Consider the following 21,833-nt stretch of genomic DNA (forward strand, 5'->3'; position numbering starts at 1 on the left):
TGAGCACAGTATCTCTTTCTTCTGTATATATGTGCTATGTGGCTATGTGGCTATGTGGCTATGTGGTGTTCATTATTTATGCAGCATATATCATATAAGTTATAACCTGAGTGAGTTCATTAAACCAATATTATAATTAGAATTTAGAGTAGCTAGCTCACTACTAAGTTTGTTTATCAAATTTTACTCATCAAGTCTTTTCTTTTTATTTTCAATTTTCAAATATGGGACTCCAATTTCCATGAATCTATCAACCAGTCAAATAAGCACAATTTTAGTGACTGTGTTGGTCTGTCAGCCAGCCATCTTTTGTTGACTTGGAAGTTGATGGAAAGTGAAGCTACTTTAAATTCCAAGCTCGCCCATTGCCACGAAATTGCTTTTGCTTGCAGCTGCATCATACATGACATGTTGATCGTTGATGTTGCTTCTAGAAAGAAAATGTACATATATATATATATTATATATATGTTCAACTTCAACAGTCAGTCAACAACTCCACAAGGGGAATCTTTGAAACTTGTATCTTGCATTATATTAATTTATATGGATAGCATTCATTTGTATTGTTATTATTGTATCTCTCCTTTTAATAAGTAGCTAGCCAGAGATAGAGAAGAGAGACTCAGACTTTTCAAAGACCAAGAGCTCATTGACATTTGCCAGCCGCAGACAAGCTGCACCAGGAGGCAGGAGGCAGAGAGGATCTTCATACATGGAAATGAAACACCATTTTGCAGATGAATATGTTGCAAATCCGTATATGAACTCGTATGGCACAACACCAGAGACGGACAGGCAGCAGCCGCACTCTCTATCTGAACCTATCAGCTTATGCCACAGTCCATCTTCTTCAGATTGCTCTTCCTCCTTCAAAACCAGTAATTACATACTCTTGCTACTTTACTTGATGTATGTATGTATGTATGGGTGGGTGTGTGTAGCTAATAATTTAATAATCATGTATAAATAAATAAATATCCAATTTGTTGCAAATTGCAATCAAGTAAGTATATTGCCTGGCTAACAATATAATATAATATAATATATAGATGAAGAAGGTGATTCAGGGAAAGGCCTCAACACCAAATTTGGGAAGAAAAGTAGCAGTTTCGCATACAGGATACGCGAGCACGGTGAGAAACTCAACCAAGATGATTCATTAGATATTGGAAGACTTGACTTGATTTGACTCTAAATATTAATGCAGTGAAACTTGGGCCCAAGCTGTCTGAAACTGTCAAGGGGAAGTTGAGTTTGGGGGCAAGAATTATTCAAAAGGGTGGAAGGAGGAATATATTTAAACAGATATTTGGTGTAAATGAAGGAGAGGAGCTGTTGAAGGCCTCCCAGTGCTACTTATCAACCACGGCGGGTCCTATTCCTGGCCTGCTTTTTATTTCCACTCAAAAGCTTGCTTTTTGCAGTGAAAGATCCATCTCTGTCCCTTGCGCTGCAACTGCAACTGGGCAAGTCGTTCGAACGCCGTACAAGGTTTTTATTCGTTTCTTACTCTTCTTCTAATATCTAATCTTCTATTCTAATTTCTATATATGAAGACGACAACTTATATAAACGGGCGGAATGGATGTTTTGCAGGTTCAGATACCAATAAGGAAGATCAAAAGAGCTAACCAAACCGAGAATGTGAACAAACCACAACAGAAGTACATAGAAATAGTTACCGAGGATGATTTCGAGTTCTGGTTTATGGGATTCTTACGCTATGAAAAAGCTTTCAGAAATCTTGAAAAGGCCATTTCCATTACCAACCAAAACTAGAACAAATTTATAAAATCCATCCATCCATCAAACAGACTCGACTCCTACCATTAAGCTACATGATATGTGTTTTTTGGAGCGCTGCAACCAAGCTTAACCTCTAGCTCTCTTCCGTGGTATTCTTTCTTGTATTTTCCTCCTTTTTCGTTTCTTGGCTTTTTGATGTCTGCCTGCCTACCTACCATGTAATAATCATGTCAACTTGATATACGCTATTGTTTCAGGGTTTGGTTCTGAATTCTGAATTCTGAATTCTGATGATGTGATGAGTTTGATTTTCAGGGAATTTTGATATAAAATAAGGACAAGCTGAATTATCTTAACCCTCCCTGCCTGGTAGTAATTAAACAAAAATCTTGCAGAATAAATTAATTAAATATTTTACCGACAACAAATGCATGGCTTGGCTTCTGAAACGATTAATTGGCGCAACGCAATCGTGAAATAAAAGGCGCTTTTGTGTAGCAGCAAGCAGCTACTCAACTCAACTCGCTGACAATATATTCGTTTCGTTGGTTAACTAACAGACTTAATCACATGCACTCTGCAAAATATTTTCTCTGCTAGTTGCTACCCTAAACCCCCTCTAAATCCTAAGTCTAATATAAAGAGTTCATTAAAATAAAACAACTTATGCAACCACCTAACTGCATTCAAACAGGATGCTTCTTTTAACACCTCGACAGTCGCAAGACAATAATCATTAAACACAATAATCGATCAAGAATTAGGAAATAGTAAAACTAGATTTTAACCAAAAGATAAAAGTAACTACTCTCCAGAGTACCACAAGGAGAATCACAACAACCACGGTCAGACTTTTTAATATAAAAAAAAAGGTGTTAAAAGTAAAATAAAAAAACTTTCAGAAAATTGAAAGTATATAAAATGACACAAAATCCCCTTGAAACTCTCTAGGAAGCTTGCTTCTCCTCCTCCTTGTCCTTCTCCTCTGCAGCGGCTTCAAAGGTCTCGCCAGCAACAAGCTCAGGGACGTCGTCATCATCGTCCTCTTGGGCAGCGGTTCCACCACCACCACCACCAGGTGCTTGCTTCTGGAACTGCTCTGCCAGTTTCTTCAAATTGTCCAAGTTATCTGGCCCTGAAAATAATAAAAGGTGTCATAAGGAATTCCCCAACTCCTCTTTAAGCAGGAACAGAATAAAAGGATCACAACCACACTTACCCAAGTGGCTGATAATACTGGGAAGAATATCTTGCAACTCTACAACAGAGAGAGATCATATGTCAAGTTATATGCCAATATGACAAAAATCTAAACAAGGTCAATCAAAAGGTAATAACAGGCTCAATGCAGCCTAATATCCAGACACAAACACAAATAAACATTTATATATGTTTATTGTTTCAAAACTCAGGTAGTGTTCTCTTACCAGATAGTACAACATTCAAAACAAATTTCCAATCCAAAGCACATATTGACAACCACTCAAGAGTAAATTGATCGTGTAAATACACTATTGGAAGCCCATAACACCAATATTCTATCCATTTTTCTATATTACTATTAAATTGAAAATATAGAAGACACCAGAACGGTTAACAAGTTAAACCATCACTTCAAATTTAAAAAATAGAGAATAAATATTGGCATACTCTTTGTCTGCGGAGAACCGCTAACAACCCAAGTATTGGCAGCAATAGAAGCTTGAACTGAAATGTACAAGGAAAATCATCAACTATTAGAGAAAATCAAAATATTAGAAGCTTGAACTGAAATGGACAAGTAAATCAAAATAATAATTTACAGGATCAGAGTTCTGGCAGGTTAGCTTCACCTTTGGGGTTTATGAACTGGATGACAACATCATCCTTAAATATGTTAACTTCCTCGATTGCAGGAATAGCATTCACCCCTATTCTCTTAAGGGTGCTCTGAAGCCTTTTGTCATCAGTGGTAGTTGTCTTGTGAACAGCCTTCTTCTTTCTGAAATTGGGAACATAAATTAATAAACAAAATCATGTACTGAAGATCACACAAAAAACATGTGATAATTACAAAGAACTGCACGAATGTGTAAGACTTATAACTCAAAACAGAAGAGCAGAAAAACCCATCACACTCTCCTCAGAGTAGGCTCTTTACTGAAAAAGCAATTACAACAATTGGAGACTACCTTTCTGTTATGAGCTCCTTAAACTAGGGAGCCATAACGAACACCAAATGCAGCATACACTAAATGATTGTATTTAAATTCACAGAGCGCCACATAAAGATTGCATGTTACTTTTCTTTGTTGGTTCATTAGTACAACTGCAATGGTTATACAAATCAATAAAAGAGAAAACTTTCTGTTCCCCATGGGAAGAACAGACTATGAAAGTCTTAAAAAATTACAAGAATAAGAAGAGAAAAAAAAACATGGTAAAACAACAAAAGACAACGGTCCACTCAACATGCCATCACTAACTGCTTCACATAAGGAACTCAAATTGCAAATCAATAATTTGATGAAGTAAACTACTTCATCAGGTGCTCAATATAATGCATGCAGACCAAATGAGCATCAACCATATTAAGTGACATATTTGGCATTAAACTGGCCCACATATAACTGCACGCATATTTAACTCATAATCATTAAAGCCAAAACTTGATATTTCAGCCTCTGTGACTCAAATTGGTAGAGAAAAGGAGTTTCAAGCTTAAAAGTTAACCCACCTCCTCATGCTACCCTTTCCACCAGTGCGAACCGCACCGGCCATCTTCATAAGTTTCTCCCGATTCATCTGCATAAAAAGTGGGTACTGTAAGATGAAGGGATGAGTTTCAATTGAAAATGATTCAAGATCCAAAACATTGCATCTAAAGTTAAGTAGTCTGTGTTTTAAGCAATAAAACCTCCAACACGACCGAGCAATTTGTTTTACAATGTCACAAATTGTTTTTAAAATGAATTTTACAATGTCTCAAATAAAGGACAAAGATTCTATTTTCTGTTATCTTGTTTCTTCAATCTCACACTATACTAAGAAAACCAAGCATCTATGAAGTGCCAACATGAAACTGATGAAAGAATGCATCAATTGTCTGGCAACGAAACCATAACCATGTAGTTCAGAACACCATCCAAATCCCATAAACATCAACAATTATCTCCGAAACTGAGTATATCTTAATTAAATTTAAGAGAACAACACATATATACAAGACTGTGATACAAGTAGAATTGCGAAATCTGGATAATATGATACCGGTAACACTGTCATGGTAAAAACCCACTTAGAATTTAAAATTTTGGAATTTTCACATCCTCGAACACAGAGAAATACAAAATCTATAATAATGGATGACACTTCCAAAGTAGTAGTAATAATATATGTGAACAATACGAGCACAAGTGTAGCAAAATTGCAATCCCATCAAGTAAACGCATTTCAAACATACTCTTTGGCTGCGCAAACAATTAATAAACCAACCAGAAAAGTCTAACACTACAATACTGGTAGCATAATTGCATTACCCACCAAGTAAAAGCAGCCTTTTTGGCCGCCGAATGAATTTGAAAGACATAAAAAGTAAAATAACAAAGAAACTGAAACTTCAGTTGATGATCAAGCGCCCGCCGGATAACCCTCATACCTTTATATATCCGTGTTACCCAGAAAACAAGCATAAACAAAATCAAAACAAAGAAGAAGAGCCCTAACTCAGAAAGCGATACACCTACTATACATGATTAAAGACAATAACGGAAGTACGAAAGAGCTCACCTTTGAGGTTTTGGCCTTCCTAGGGTTTTTGTGTGTGGGATAAGAAGAGATAAAGATTAAGAAGCCAAGCCCTCAACCTCAGACGGCGCTAAGGTTAGGTTTTCTCCTCACTATAAAAGCCTCCTCTGGCTTGTGCTCAACATCCGACGGTCACCAAACGACTTTGATTGCCACGTGGCATAACTGTGATGGGTTTGATTATCACCTCGTTTCTGATGCGAAGTAGCGTGCGTTGGTGTTTGATTAGTACAAATTTAAAGAAAAATAAAAAAAATAGTTCGATACTGATTAATTTTATTTTCGAAAAATTAAGAGATGCAAAAAAAGTATTTGGAAAAATACAAATACTTTTATTTTTTATTTTTTATGCTTCAAATACTTTTTTTGTTATAAAAATACAATCTCAACATTAAACAATATTCAAAGTCTCATTCAATTGGTCAATATGGTCTAGTCTAATGAAAAATGATTTTGACTTACAGACCAAAAATTGGTATCATAGTTGTGTGTGTGTGAGAAATCTCTCTCTCCTATAGTTTAAACATCGCTTGTACTAAAAAAAAAAAGTCTCATCCAATTGTCGATGGTTCTATTTTATCGGATTTACAAATGTTTTGCATGTTGAAGCAATGAGTTTTTGTTAAGTACTTACATGGGTTATTCAGTTACAATTTTTAGGGATAGAAGTTGTGGTTGACGCTTATTCAGGTGGTAAGGTATATTTAAGCTTTTGGGTTGCTTATAGCTTTTGATTTGTGGGCTTTGTTTGGGATTATATTTAATTGTGGTGATGTGGGCTAGTAGTATTAGTGCAACTTTTATCCGCTTTAGTTTTGTTTTTGGCATGTTTGTTTGTTGTCCTCTCTAAATATATGCTTTAGATGTCATGTCTTTAATTGTATTATTGAAGTTAATCTAATGAAGTTTCTCTTGATTAAATAAAATAAAATAATAAAGATAAAAGTTGAATTCATTCTAAGGATATACAATTACTTTAGAACATAAGGATATACAATTTTATTAGAATATAAGATCTATTGTCCAATATATTTGGTATTTGATTGAGCATATTTCGTAATCTTATGTTCGACATATTTTAAGTGAAACAAATATGGGACATTCTTATGATTATTCACGTATTTAGGGCCCGTTCGGTAATGTTTTTAGAGCTTGTTTTCTGTTTTTGTTTCCTGTTTTTCACAAAAACACGTTCGGTGCATCGTTTTCGTTTTCCCTCACAAAACGTTTTCTGAAAACAAATCTGACTTTGTGAACAAAAGTTGAAAATGAAAAAAAGTTGTTTTCAGTGATTTCAATTTCAGTGTTTTCCGAAGACACAAGAATGCATCCCATCAACAACTCTAGCTCTCTCTCTTGACAACCAATAAACCCACCAACAGGAACAACACCCATCTTCTCCGACCCAAAATAAACAAATCTACAAATTAAGAAAAAAAAAATACAGAGGAAGAAGAAGAAAAAAACAGAGACAAGAAGAAGAACCACCACATACCCAACTCAACCACCATCATCACCCAATCAAACCATCACAACCATTAATTAGTGGATCAAGAGAGAGAGAGAGAGATGGGTGGGTGTATGGGATTCATGCCATGGAAGGAAGGAGGAGTGGGTGTGGCCTGGGAAGGAAAGGAAGAAGAAAAGAGGAAGAAAAGGAGAAAAAAGAAACGGCCTGGGGAAGGAAAGGAAGAAGAAAAGGGGAAGAAAGTAGGAAAGAGGAAGAAAAAGAGAAAAAAGAAGCAGCCATGTGAAGGAAAAGAAGAAGAAAAAAGGAGGAAAGAGAGAAAAGGAGAAAAAGAAGAAAAAGAAAAAAAAGAAAAAAAGGAGATAAGGTAGTTTTTGAGCTTAAATTTTTTTCATTGTTTACAATAATTTTAGCCTCTAAAAATATCAGAATTAAAAAAAATTAGAACTAAAATTAGCAAAAATACACCTGAAAAACAATTGTACTACCAGACACGTTTTCATTGTTTTTGTTTTCTAAAGATGTTTTCTAATTAATCTACCAGACGCATTTTCATTTCCTGAAAATGCAAATTTGTTTTCTTGTTTTCATTTTCTGAAAATATTCTCAGAAAACATTCTCCGAAAACGTTACCAGACGGGCCCTTATTGTTTAGATGATTTCTAGCTCTTTCACATAATGTGGTATATAATCTGTGATCTCCCTTACATTACTCTTTTATTTGATTGATTAATCATGTGGCTTGAAAATTTTAAATAAAAGTAAGTCCCTTTTAATTTAATAAAAAATATAAGGAAATTTGCATAAATACTACCTGAATTTTTAAGCATGTGTGAGATTACCACGTGAATTTTTAATTTTCATTATTAACCACCTAAACTTTATAAAGTGTAGCAATTTACCATTTACGTGTAACTCCGTTAAAATTTTCATTAAATCAAATTACTACAATTAAACAAATTAAAATTTTTGAAACTAATTTAAAAACAAAAACAAAAATCAAGCATATTATCTCTCGCCTCCCCCTACATCTTTCTCCTCCACTACCAATTTGCAACCGACCAATCATGACGTTTTCCTTTTTTCTTTAGGCTGATAAAATCCAACTTGGCAATTAAATATTGCTGAATTTGTTATTGATTTGCAGAGTTTGGCCTTTTCTTTGTGCAGTTGAGAGAGAGAGAGAGGAGTTTTAGGGTGGGGGAGGCGGGGGCTGTCGGGGAGTGAAGGAGAAGGGGTGTGGGGGAGGTTGGGGTACAATTAATTAGGTTGAATTCTTTTTCTTTTTTTTTTTTGCTTCCTTTCTTTCTAATTATGTTAGTTTTAAAAATGTAAGTTTTAAATTATAATAAATTCATGAAAATGTCCTTTAAAAAATATCACATGTTCAACTTGTGACTGTATTTAATGGTTATTTTAACGGAGTTATAATAGAAGGTAAATTGCTACACTTTGCAAAGTTCAAGTGGTTGAAAGTAAAAATTGAAAGTTCATATGGTAATCGCACAAGTGGCTAAAAGTTCAGATGATATTTATGTAAATTTCCCAAAAATATATGTATTGACAAAATGCAACCCCAAAAAACAAAAATTATAGCCATTTTATAAAAATATATTCGTTTGCACATAAACTACTCTACGAAATTGTATTGGGGATGGATACGATTGTGTACGATATGACTCCCTTCCAAAACCAAAAACCATACTGTAGATATAAACGGTTTGTTTTGGTTCGGATTTATGCACAAATCATCATATTAACTGAATAAATCTAAGGGCGGTTGGATTCGGTTTGAGCTCACACCCAATATATATTCCTAACGTTTTTGGAGCATTAAAATCAAAATATCATTGTAGCAAAACTATCGAATGGATTGTAACACCCCAACTCCAAATTTATTTCATATTTAATTAATTTGAGTGAAATTACGAATTTACCCTTAGGATAGGGGTATTTTGGTCTTTTTTTATTCGGAAGGAATTTTGGAATTCCGGTTGTAACATTACGTAGGTTGTACTGAGATGAGTCCATAGACACGTAATGGGCTCAAATTGGAGTTGTAACGAGAGAGTTATGATCGAATGAAACTCAGTGGCATAATCGTAATTATTTGAAAAAGGAATTTTTGATAAAAGTCAGAAATGCCCTCATTTCTCTCTCTCTCTCTCTATCTCTCTCCTCTATCACGAAACCCCCAGCAGCTGTTCGCCACCGCCAAGTTCGCCACTTTGCTCGGTGGGACGGTCCCAAAATGACCGGCCTCTTTGCCGTCCATCCTCACTTGTTCTCTGGCGCTAGACGGCAGCCACACAGCCGGATTTTGCAGAAAACCGACCGGTTTGAGAGGAAAATTCCAGTTGTTCGATCTCTCTCTTCCGGCCGCCATTTTTGGAGATCCAGGTATGGAAATCCACCTATTCCTCGAGCTCTAGCTGATGGTTGAGTAAGATTTCATTAATTTTGAGCCTAGATTGTCTGATTTTCGAGTTAGGGTCCGGCTGATTTTGGGTTCGTGATTCCGGCCACTTCCGGTCAGTTTTTGGGGTAGGTCCAAGAACAAAAGTGGTTCCAAATAGGGTGTTTTACCTAGGGTAGGAGTCTTGAGCCGAGATTTGGAGATTTTCTGGGCGAAGGGTAATCACTTTGGACACCCACGCTGCCGGGCGTGAATGAGGGCATTTTTGTCCCAATGGGATCCTCAGGTTGTCACAAGCGCGTAACTGTGCTTGGATCCCAATTTGGATACCGTTAGAGTCCCGAACGGATATCGCATATTGCACGTTATCCGGGTTCACTAGGTTTGGATCGTTGGATGGTCTTGAATTGATAATATGTTAATTTAGACATCCTTAGAGTCGTGTAGGATTCGACGGATCATAAAACGAAGTCCCGGATACTCCGGAAATACCAACCCTAGGGCTGGGGTTTTAGTAACCATCTGATCATACGATCGTGAGCGATCTGACCGTCTGATCTGGACCAAACTTGCAGGGCATGTGTCCCAGGCATTGAAGAACCTATGGGGACTTTCGGATCAGAATTTGGAGGTCGTGGACCCGACGGACCCGTTTAACCAAGGTTGGGTAATTTGACCCTGGATTGACCATGAGACTTCCTAGGTAGTGTTACCTTCCTAGGAAGATTAAAATGACCGTAGCGACATGTTTTGATTGTTAGTCGAGTTATGTGGATATTGTGGGTTTAGGATATTAAATGATGATTTTTAATTGGGGATTTATCGGAGGCTAGACGGTTGTTAAGGTGTTTACAATATTAGAAATTAATGTATATAATTATGTGTGCATACAAAGGTATAAAAGAGTATAGAATGTCAGTTTTGAGTGCTATTCGCACTACCCTATGTACCTCCCCGGATATTGATTACACTGTGTAAGTACCACCATGTGCTTGTGAGGTTGCACGTGTCGTAGGAGTAGCCAGCGTATTGACAGACCCCATACGTGGCGTTGGTATATCCGGCGTATGGGGAGAGATGTGATATGCTTGTGAGGTCACACGTGTCGTAGGAGTAGCCGGCTTGTTGACAGACCCCATATGTGGCGTTGGTATATCCGGCGTATGAGGAGAGATGCGATATTCTTGTGAGGTCGCACGTGTCGTAAGAGTAGCCGGCGTGTTGGCAGACCCCATACGTGGCGTTGGTATATCCGGCGTATGGGGAGAGATGTGATATGCTTGTGAGGTCGCACGTGTCGTAGGAGTAGCTGGCGTGTTGACAGACCCCATACGTGGCGTTGGTAGATCCGACGTATGGGGAGATATGTGAGATGATGATTGGTGAATTGTGATTTAAAGTAAAAAGGTCATAAAAGAACTACGTGTGGCTTGATCCCTTAGTAAGGGTACGTAGGTAGCCTAGGGTAGTGCCTAGGTGCTGCCGCGAGCTAAACTTTGCTCTTATTGTTTTATTGAGATTGGTTCGATCTCGTCGTTGGTCCTGAAATTTGGGTGAAAACGAGATTCGATTATGATAGGAGGTTAAAACCTCGTATGTTGGTTAGTTGGGAAGTTATTCTATGTTGATTTCAGTAGGCATTCATAAATAAGTTTGAGTTTATATTATGCATTGTTTAATGCATTAATTTGATTTAAGAACATTGCGGGCATTTCTGTTTCGAATTATTTGAAGGCCGGAGGCAGTTTATGTGAACTGCATGTTGTTATACTGTGCATGCTGGCGGTTGGGTTATCAAATGTACTTTATGCAGGTGGAAATTTTGGGAAATGTTCAATTTACAGGGAAGACTACGAACTTTCGTGAAGGTCTCGTGCCCTACTCCTTTTGAAAAAGGAGGCTACATTTTAGTGAGTTAGCCCGGCATGGGTGTGATGCGGGGTGTCCACAGGATTCATCTCGGGTTTCGGGAAATTCGGGGCAGATCCTGTCATGGATGTTAATGAAATACGACAGGAAATATAATATAAACAATTGACAAAAATATTGATGCCGGGGTGTCCACAGGATTCATCTCGGGTTTCGGGAAATTCGGGGCAGATCCTGTCATGGATGTTAATGAAATACGACAGGAAATATAATATAAACAATTGACAAAAATATCGATACAAAGAGAAATTGAATTAAGGAAATTTTGAAAGAAAATAAAAATAAAAATCTAAAACATTTACTCAGTAAAAAGATTACTGGATAAATGAATGTGCTATTTTTTAAATTTTGTTTTTTTTTTTTTGGGATGAAAGAATGTGCTATGTTGTTTTCAATGAAAGTAATGTTATTTATTGAATGTTACAAAATATATGGGATGAGCTTGAAATAAAAACATTATTTAGAAAAGACAAAAAAAGTTAGATAAAAAGTGAAGCTTAATCTTCTATACTACATTTGGTTCATAGGAAATGACCACACATGGGAAGTGGTTGTCCGACATATGGAAAAATAGGGGGGGAAAATGAAATCCTCCCCCGAGCGGGATCGAGGGCACCTCCCCAAAAGAAAGGGAACTCGAGCCCACGCAGGATACATGACCGACACGAGCACTGCAGCGTGGCGGGTTAGCCAAGCGGCTTCTTACGAGACGACTAAGTCTGCTGAAACCAACTGCGGTTGGATCGCGACTTCTGTGCTAGTAGACGTGACTTTTCCCCCCTTACTGGAGGACCCAAGCCGCTTGGCAAGAAAGATTAAATGCTAGATTTTGCTCTGTCGTATTGTCTTAATTTATTTCATTTTTTAATTAATTCATTCCAAGCTTCATTCAATTATCTGTCTCGACAAGCTGAATTTTAATAGGTGTTCAGTTCACAAGCTTCACCCAAACGATTTCACTCAAATAGGTGCGTGATTCTATCAAAGGATGGAACAGAACTCCAGTTAGCTCTAGATTCTCCTAGTGGTTGATTTTACCATATGGTAAGGTTGGTGCATTGTTATTGCCCGTAGCTACCTTCATTAGGTGTCCCCGACTGAGCTTAAAAACCGGCCTGGTGGGCATGCGCTGGGCTAGTCTCCTGTTCGAATAGGTTTTGGGTAAGCAGAATTTAGGCGAGTTGTTGGAATCCGCTTTGCGCAAGCTTTCCCGGCATTTTTGGATGACATTTATGTCTATAAAATATTATTTTTGTAAGGTTCGACGGACAAGAGGAATTCTCTTCATGGCTTCCCTCCTTGGGTTCCATTTTCCCTTTCAATAAGAAACTAATATCAACATTAAATGCACATAATTCATGATCATTTCGTCCCTATAAATAATTTATAATTACAATATAGCATTAAATGCATAATTTTTTTGTTATCTAATGTGGATATAATTGGAAAATTAGACAAATTTTGTTTTACATTTATAAGCAAACTAAACATGGGAAATGAAATAAAATGGTATTTCCTGGTTGCTTTCACAGCACTACCAAACATGGGAATATAATTTTCCATTTTCCATCCTTTAGAAAAAGACATGAGAAATATTTCCATCAAATCCTTTTTGCGAACCAAATGGGACCTAAGGGTAAAAATGTAATTAAAACACATAAAAAAAGCCTAATTTCTCTTACTACCAGTAATAACTACCTCACATGCCAAATTAAACTTAATTCAATTGATAATTATCTACGAATTAGAGGTCCTTTGTTCAATTTTCCCCTCCCTCAAAGCCAATAAGTTAGAAGAAAAAATACAAATTTATAAATAAACCCAATCATAGACATGTATTTATAAAAAAACCCAAACACTATTTAAATATAGAAACACACCCAAAATCAACCCCAAAGTCAACTTTTTAGGTGTGTTTATAAATGGGTTTTGAGTGTGTGTAATGATGGGTTTTGGGTGTGTTTATAAAGTGTTTTGGGTGTTGGGTTTTTTTATAATTTCAACCTCCATTTTGGGTGTTTTAGTGAAACTCCCAAGAAAAAAAGCACTTTGACATATTCACTTGTTAATAAAAGAAAAATTAAATTGTATAAAAAAGAAGAATTAAATAACAAGAAAGAAACAGAGTGCAAATAGACAAAAAAGCGCATGAAAGTATATATATTCCCTGTGATGTAATTGGAAAATATATATATATATATATATTCTTTTAATCAATGGTTTGAAAATATAGATAACACCATGTTTCTAAAATGAAGCAACTGCGCAGCGAAGCTGCCATAGTAACTTAGTAAAGCAAGACTCCGCAGTTTCCTTTTTGCAAGTGCCACCAACTTCAAAAGAAGCCTTCTTAATAAGAAATTCAGTCCCTCGATCTAAATTATCATGTTCGCCTTAAGCTTTGATAGAACTGAGTTCAAGTTTGGCACTTTCTTGATGCTGCATGTCATCGGAGAAAACATGAGATTGAAAAGTATAAGACACCATATATATGTTCTGAATCTGATTTGGAAGCCGTGACAAGCTTTTGAATAAGATGAAAAACAAATATCCATAATGAAAATAAACTTGTACGAGGGACAAACTTGGGAACTATTTTTCTTATGTAAATAAATAAGCTGACTAGGTACACTGAGTAAGGTCCTTCAAATTTCCAACTCCTTTGCAGCCTCAAACAATAGGCATGCACACAAACTTCCTATCCTGGAAAATATGCAGGTAGCTTCCAATATATATATATATATATATATATATGAGTTCTTCTCTAATGCGGACGTCCGTATTATGTTAAAGTCCAGTCGTCTCTTTTGCAACTTCTTTTTGCAAGTGAATTTGGTTCTTAGTGGAACTCACTTGGCTTGAGGAGCCATACTGGCTTAGTGGAACCCATTCATCACTGACATGGCTCTATAATTAAACAGAAAAAGAAGCAAGCTTACAGTAGCAACCAATGGTATTGCTTATTGTTCTTCTGCACACCTTCCCACTTTTGGGATACTTTTTGGAAGGCCCAACCCCTAATTATATATTTATATATGGAGTGCTTACCATGTTTTTGCTTTATACATGTATGAAAGCAAATCCACCTACAGAAAAGAAGCTGGAAGGACACGACCGGACTTTAACACAATGCGGATGTCCGCATTAGAGAAAAACTATATATATATATATATATATATATATATCATGACATAAGTCCTCCCGAACCCATTGCCCTCTACCAAGCATCGAAAAAAGGTCTGCGAAACTGCATGCAAGCCACAGAGTTTACTTACGGGAAGACTCCTGCCACTTACCCTAAAGTATTTTCTAGAAAACATCGCACCAATTCCTATCCCCTTCCACTATCATATTGCAGTGGATCGGATAAATCAAGTACTAAACAATATGGTGGGATCCAAGATCTACGACACTACTTTCGAATCCAAATCCACCGCTACTAATGAACAAAGTCACCATCAACTCAGCTATAAGCTCAAGATCTACGACTCTATTTTTAAGAGCTTATAACACACTGATAATCATGTAACAGAGATCTCTCATGCACAAAAATATGAACGAATTTTTTATTTTAAAAGAAATGAAAATAAAAACTCACTTGTACATAGTATCGCCACCAGAAGACTTCCTGTGTATCCAATCTGGAACATGGCTTTCAAGAAGATCAATCTGTTCTTCAACTTCTCCTGCAAAGAAAACAAGGTACAGTCATGAAACACCTACTTTTGAAATGCAATCAAACATGTACCAGTAGTTAGCACATTGATACGTACTTCTTTCAACAACATCAAAGTTATTCATAATTATCTTGTGCACAAGCTCCTCTTTTGTGATTGGAGACCAGTTAAGAGACTTGAATATACTGTGGATTATAGTAACCAAGTCAGCCAGGCAAGCAGACATCTGCTGGCACAGCAATGCACTTTTTTGGCTCTTCTCGAGATCCTCATTACCGCAACCAAGGATCTGCTCAACCTATAATGGCAAAGTCCAATCAGTGGGAAACAGATAAGGAGATTTTTGTTATTTTTTAAGTTCAAATGACTAACAGATAAAAGGTAAAAGTACAAAATAGAAGCAGAACAACTGCACAGTTTAGAAAGAAAGAAAAAAGCATGTAGAAGAGCAAATCTAGCATCTTTCCACACCTAAAAACAATATCAGAATATCTACATGGAAAAATAAATAACAATAAATTTCCTGGTGTCATATCATGCAGACGAGTACAAATTAAAGATGGAGTGCAAAATAGATGCCAGCCAATCTATTTATCTTATCATGAACCTCGAACTAGATATTCTGGCTAACAGATTTAAGATTACCCAAGTCAATCAACACCCTGAAGAAAAACAGGTTATGAGAATGCAAGTCTAAGAAAACAGTAAAGAATTAAATTCCTGTGCAATTGCCACATTCAGTAGAATAACTAGAGAAGTTTGAAACCAGCATACCTCCAGTGTTGCCAGAGAACAAGTAACATTTCCATCCTCAAAAAGTCCTTCTTTAGTTTTAGGGATGTTCTTGTTTACAACTTTGTAGCAGTCCGACTCATCTGCAGTGCAGTCCAATGAAATTTTATCACCTTCCAAGTGTGAGAAGTCTAGAATTCTTTTTGCAGGCTTATGACATGATTCTGATTGGCTGTTCATGGTCACATGCTTGGCGTCACAACTGGGCATTGATCTCCTTGGTGTCAAGGGTGTAGGTGTTTCTATCATGATACTATCAGCAGATGAGGTGAGCATTACAAGAGGGCTTTCTGATACACTGGAAGCACTAGAGCGTTGAGGGTGGTTCAGCTGCACTGAGTGGTTGATAATACTGAACTTGGAACATGGTTTGTTCTGCTGCCCGTTTTTGATATCTAGCTCAGTTATACTATCAGGTTTGGAAGACAGAACTGGAAATTCTTTCTTCTGCTCATTCTTAATACCTTGGTTATTCATACTGCCAGAAGATGGCAAGGGGACTGGAGATGCTAAGAGTTGGACCTTTTCTGCTTCAGCAACAACAGCATTCTGAGAGAAGTGTCTGCTCAGATATGCATATGGATGAACTTTTTCTAAAAACAGCTCAGTTTCATTTGAAGTTGCTTTAAATTCCATTGAAGAATTGATAGGTAATTTCTCCAGGACAGGTATCTCTCTTCTTTGGCTAAAAGGCTCCGGCAATATGTCCTCTGGAACATCACAAGCCTTGACCGAAGAAATACAAATGCATGAGTTCATTGCTTTTATCTTTTAACACCAAAATAATTCATCACCTTGGCTTAACTAATCAAATGACTGATGCAAAAAGCTAAGCCCAAGTGAAGGAAAGAGAGTCAAGTTAACCTGATCACCACACATTTCATACAGAATGGGAGTTTCATCTACAAATTACTGAACCAAACTTTCTGACAGGCACTGTTTCATCTCCTAAATGGCACCCAATAGCTAATCCCAAGCCCACCTAATAGAATCACTAAGTTGAAGCCAGCACAATCTGATTGCTAAACAATTTATACACCATGGGGCTATCATATGCCACTTACTGAACCAAAAGTGACATTTTCTAGGTATTGTTTCATGTCTTATGTGGCACCACAAGCAATGTAACAGTTCAGATCCACATTTCCTGTTTTATATAGTCAACTTATCATGCGCCAAAATAAGACCATCAACCTAGAAATCTACAAAAATATTTATAAGGCCCAACCAAGGAGCTTGCAACAGTCTCTCACTTCGAAGAAGGAAGTAAAAAGCAAAAAGGAAAAAAATCAGAGAAAGAGACATCACAGTACCTCAGGATGCATGGCAAAGAAATTAATGAGCCTAGAAGCAAAAACTTGGCGCACAGCTATAAAGTCAGATACTTCACGGTGACCTTCCACAATATCAAATAGCAAGGTGATATTCATATCTGGCTTCATGCATGGAGTTTTCTTGTCCTGCACCAAAATTCTATCTATCTTTATGGCTTCAGGAAGTATAAATTTCATTTGAGCAAGATGCTTGTACAAGAACTTTCTGGAAAAATAAAAAGAAGAACAGTTCAGTAAAAAGTATATACTATATAGTCATAACTCGTAAGTTCATAAGAGAAAACAAAATATAAATTAAACAATGGTAACTTTAGACCAGATCCTCATACTAGTTGTTTTAAAAAATAGCATCTGGAAGTACTAGTTGCTTAGAAAAATAACATGTGGAAGTGCAGCTAAGAGTGAGTTAGAATTTCTCTGGCTGTTAGTTATGAAGTTATTCTCAACATCTTGCGAATCACAAACAAGAAACTAAAGTCCTTAACAATACAAAACGGATCCTGGTCCTTGATGGATTTGGCTCTCTCCATTCACTCATTACGTTGATATTGATGGAGCAGGTGTGAATCTAGATGATTGACAGCTAAACTGCATGATCTTATAAGTTATGATTGTGATCTTGATACTGGAGAACCAATACTATAAAAACCATTTTATCGTATATACTGGTTGAATTCTCATATTAGAACAAAAGCCATAGTCCTATTTTCCCTCAATCCATTAAAAGGTTTGAACTTTTTGAGAATCGCACCATATTTCATTGACGCATATTAGTCAAAACCCTATTAAGTCTATTGGAAGCACCAATCCCTTGTGAATTATTCCTCCAATTGATTAAAAAGTTCAAAAAACAAGAAAAGGAAAACAATACGAAAACGAAACAATCCTACCCGCCACCATGGAAAAGAAACTGCACATTAAGGAGAAATATTTTGAACTAAATCAAACATTACCGTTTCGCTAGGACTTCCACCTGAGTAGAAATATTTTGAAAAGTTGGTGACCTTTTACGCAGACGAAGCAACCTCAAGGAACAATTCATATGGTCAAAGAAGTCTGCCATAATCCTATATCTGCAAATCAAAGAAGATGACAAGCTTTAGACTCAAACAATCGTTCGTACTTTGTTAGAGAAGAAGAAAAAAAAAAGAGAAACAGAAGCCATGGAAAATTGGATCTGGAAGTTGGACTAGCCCCTCGTGGTATTTGGTGTTTAAAGGCTCGTTTATCTTCTCCGGTGTCTGACATTCAATCTTATTCTCAAGAATTCTTGGGTTTTTCACTCGATCAGGAGATATAGAAGCAGATTTCTCAACTCCAGGAAGAATCTTTTCAAACTTGAAAATCAAATCCACTGAGGCTGAGGCTGAGCTTTGTATGCACTCTTCATCCATGATAATGACAAATTGACAATGCCAATTGCCAAGAACCGGAATCTGAAATCCAAAACTTTTAATCCTTAACTTAGAAAGCAATCTTCACCTATTAATTAAATAAATTGTTGAAGAAGGATTTGAGAACCCAACAATTCTTTGCAAACTTATTAGGGTTTCTCGGTGGAGGGAAACATTTGCGAGTCTGGGAATGTTAAGCATATTTGAATGTGGGATTTTTATGAGAAGACGTAAATACCCTCCGCCCTTGTGACCGTTGGGTTGGGGCTTATTGGTTGGTGCCCTTTGGGCTTTCTTTGATAGATTATGCCAAGTTGCTAACCAGAAGCCTCGGACGTAGCCCTCTTATTCGGGGAGCTTCTACAATGAGGAGTTAAAGTGAGGGGGTTATTTGAAGAGACTGATCCGACCGTCAAAACATTTAAAATATTTAAGTCTCATAATTTCTTTACATTTGTTGATGGTGAGATTTGACCTCCTCAAATAACCTCCTCACTTTAAGCCCTCATTATAGCTTTTCCGTCTTCTTCGAAACAGACGAAACGAAAAGAAGAAAACCCCGCCAGGACCAGAAAGAAGTAGGCCCCACGCGTATGATTTGGTGTTACGTGTCGTGCATGCAGATCAGTTATATGGCCATTCAGTCTAATCCCAGCTAGCTAGCTAGCGAGCGCCAGACAGACAGTCCATCGTTTGGGTGGGAATCTCAATCCAACGAACCTAGCAAACCAGCTCAGGCGGGCGGGCCGGCGGGCATGATCATCATTACGTTGACAATCTTCTACACGTGGCACGCACTCCTACTTTGTTGCCTTGCGTGTACCTCTCAAGAAGTGTCTCAAATTCAATGTCCAATGTATTATCTATTATGGATGTAGCGGAATCGTAACGTAACGATGGCTGCAAAACCTTAGCCGAAACCGGCAAATATCAAAGGATAGCCATCGCTCGCCACGTGTTCCTTTCCTTTTTTAAATTAGATATTTGTGATTTTGTCATCCCAGTAACCGTCCTCGGCAAATCAGGGGCTAGAGTTAGATTGTGACAAATATATGAGTGACGACATGCTTCCATGATGCCACGTGTTCATGCACGTGGAAGGCTTAGAGCTCTTGGACGGTGGGCTTGTGGGAGCTGCTTTGCTGTGGGCCTCTGGATGTCTGGTCTCACTGTCACTGGTTTAGCGCCCACATGTAAACACATTAACATATTTTTGTTGCTAAGACTAAAACATAAACAGTTGAAAATGTAATATAAAAAAGTTTTTGGTTATAGTTCTACCGATAATTTACCGCAATGAAACCTAGGGGTGGCATTTTAAACCGAAAATAGATATATTATACATGATAAAAACTGTTCACACGTCGACTTCTAGTTCTGGAAACAAGCCTCTCTCTCTCTCTCTCTCTCTATATATATATATATATATATGATTATCCTATAATTATACTTATTGTCATTTTATATATAATATACGTCATCATACAAACAAAATTCTCTACAATAAACAATTTGCATACTGAAAATTAAACGTACTTTTAGTTAGGCTGAGCTAGGATTCGAATTTGGGGTTGGGGGCCATTAACTGAAAACATACAAATTTATGTTAATATTTTACAAAACATTACATTAATTAGTGGAAGCTTACAAAACACTGGGGGCAAAGGTGGCTCTGCCCCTGGCTGTTATTACTTGAAATGAGTCGTTTTAATTTGAGACGAACTGCATGTCTACCTTAATTTGGTGTGTTAGTTGCTCAACTCAATCCATGTTAGCTTTGGTTCAACCTTTCTTTTTGCTCCTTGTAAAAATAAAAATACAAACACAGCAAAACAAAGGGAAATATATAATAAAAAAAATAAGAAAAAAGCATATTCTCCCTCCCTCGTAGGATTAAAATTTAAAACCGCACCGCATGAAAATGAAAGAGCTGATTTGTCTACCTAAGACTAAGACTAACATATGGAATGAGTTGAGTTGCATATCGAAGAGGAAACTTGCTAAAAGGAAACTCTTGTATGTGTTTGCAGCTAACTACTCTACTCACTGACTCAGTCTCAGTGTATCAATCATCAAACGCTTTCTTATGCTAACGACAGTTATGACACAAAAGATTACATTTTGATGCGCAGAGGTCCCATTATTAACTCATGTCCTTTTTGAAATGTCTTATTCCTATGTTACGTATTGTATATATGTCTTAGTCAATCAAAAGTGTACAACTAAAATTAACTATCTCCATACTGCAATGCATCCATATCTCTCTTAGTTATATGGACACTTGTCCAATGACAAGTTGATTCTTACCCTCACACTCCTCAAACTGTGCTTTCATAGCCCCAAGAGAAATATCAGCTCATACAAGCATACAAATTTCTAGCTAATTTTGTTTTAAATTTAGATTGGTGAAGAATCAATATGATTTATTATTATTATTATAATACAAGTGATAGTTTAAATTACTCTAAATTAATCTAATATACAAGAGAAAGATTCGAACTTAGATATAAGAGCACTTCCAAGGGGAGCCCTAGGGCGGCTACTATTCACGTGAATAGTGGCTAAACAAAATGTATTTCCAGCAGTTTTAGGCTTGCCATGGCAAATACTATTCATTTTTTTGTTTTTTTTCACAACTTTGTTTACTTAAACATTTGATTTGGATAATATTTTCGGATAAGATTTTTGGGTTCCTACGTGTCAATACTATTCATATCGGATAACATTTTCAGATAAGATTTTATTTTATTAGTTGTATTGGTTGGTATTTATAGAAAAAAAAAAGTATGAGGATTTGGTGTTAAAAGTGTTAAAAGCGGAGGTGCAATATTGACTAAGTATGAAAAATGGTTTTTCGGAATAATCATTTTCTCAAGATAATTTTTGGCGGCTTTTATTCCTTACACATCAAATAAGAAAATTTGATTTTATGAGATTTTAATATGAAGTATATATTGACTTAATGAGCCATCATTTTTAGCCTAAATCGTATTTTGCACTAAAACCGATTTTTCATATTTTGATTTGGTAGGAATTTGATTTTCTAGTATTTTTATTTGAATCCAAATGAGGGGTACTTCCTTATTTACATTGTAAACTCTTATTTACATTGTAAACTTAAGTAAATAGAGTAATATAAAAATAAATAAAAGTAAAAGGACAAAGACATTTACTTAAATGTTGAAAATGGAAATAAGGTATAGAGAGAAAAAAAAAGAAGTAATTTTTTGGTATTTTTTTCAATTTTTTCAGATTTTTTTATTACAAAAATATTGTCTGCCGTTGGAT

At 36.5% G+C, this 21,833-nt stretch overlaps 3 protein-coding genes across 5 annotated transcripts; 1 reads left to right on the top strand and 2 right to left on the bottom strand.

Moving 5' to 3' along the window:
* The first annotated feature begins 581 nt into the window (after positions 1-581).
* Positions 582-2,105, top strand: LOC103338856 (putative GEM-like protein 8). The gene is made up of 4 exons (XM_008242114.3): positions 582-881; positions 1,053-1,136; positions 1,211-1,494; positions 1,600-2,105. Exons 1-4 carry the CDS (start codon positions 716-718, stop codon positions 1,780-1,782), a joined length of 717 nt encoding a protein of 238 aa, XP_008240336.2. The 5' UTR covers positions 582-715; the 3' UTR covers positions 1,783-2,105.
* Positions 2,106-2,509: 404 nt separating this feature from the next.
* Positions 2,510-5,660, bottom strand: LOC103338855 (nascent polypeptide-associated complex subunit beta). 2 transcript variants are annotated; one of them, XM_008242113.3, is made up of 6 exons: positions 5,518-5,660; positions 4,466-4,533; positions 3,582-3,730; positions 3,400-3,456; positions 2,969-3,007; positions 2,510-2,884 (listed from the first exon to the last, which is right to left on the bottom strand). In XM_008242113.3, exons 2-6 carry the CDS (start codon positions 4,531-4,533, stop codon positions 2,697-2,699), a joined length of 501 nt encoding a protein of 166 aa, XP_008240335.1. In that variant the 5' UTR covers positions 5,518-5,660; the 3' UTR covers positions 2,510-2,696. The 2 variants fall into 2 exon arrangements, with proteins under 2 accessions (XP_008240335.1, XP_016651213.1); XM_016795727.2 differs by lacking the exon at positions 5,518-5,660 and having other exon boundaries at positions 4,466-4,539.
* A 7,821-nt stretch (positions 5,661-13,481) lies between these two features.
* LOC103338854 (CDT1-like protein a, chloroplastic) lies at positions 13,482-18,761 on the bottom strand. Of its 2 annotated transcripts, none has more exons than XM_089042061.1 (7): positions 18,634-18,761; positions 18,105-18,224; positions 17,131-17,356; positions 15,800-16,543; positions 15,122-15,323; positions 14,947-15,034; positions 13,482-13,787 (listed from the first exon to the last, which is right to left on the bottom strand). In XM_089042061.1, the coding sequence occupies exons 1-7, from the start codon at positions 18,744-18,746 to the stop codon at positions 13,724-13,726; spliced, it is 1,557 nt and encodes a 518-aa protein (XP_088898187.1). In that variant the 5' UTR covers positions 18,747-18,761; the 3' UTR covers positions 13,482-13,723. The 2 variants fall into 2 exon arrangements, with proteins under 2 accessions (XP_088898187.1, XP_008240334.2); XM_008242112.3 differs by having other exon boundaries at positions 18,346-18,732.
* Positions 18,762-21,833: the final 3,072 nt, after the last annotated feature.

The sequence above is a fragment of the Prunus mume genome, linkage group LG7 (assembly GCF_029339155.1).
Source record: "Prunus mume cultivar Tortuosa linkage group LG7, ASM2933915v1, whole genome shotgun sequence".
NCBI lineage: Eukaryota > Viridiplantae > Streptophyta > Magnoliopsida > Rosales > Rosaceae > Prunus > Prunus mume.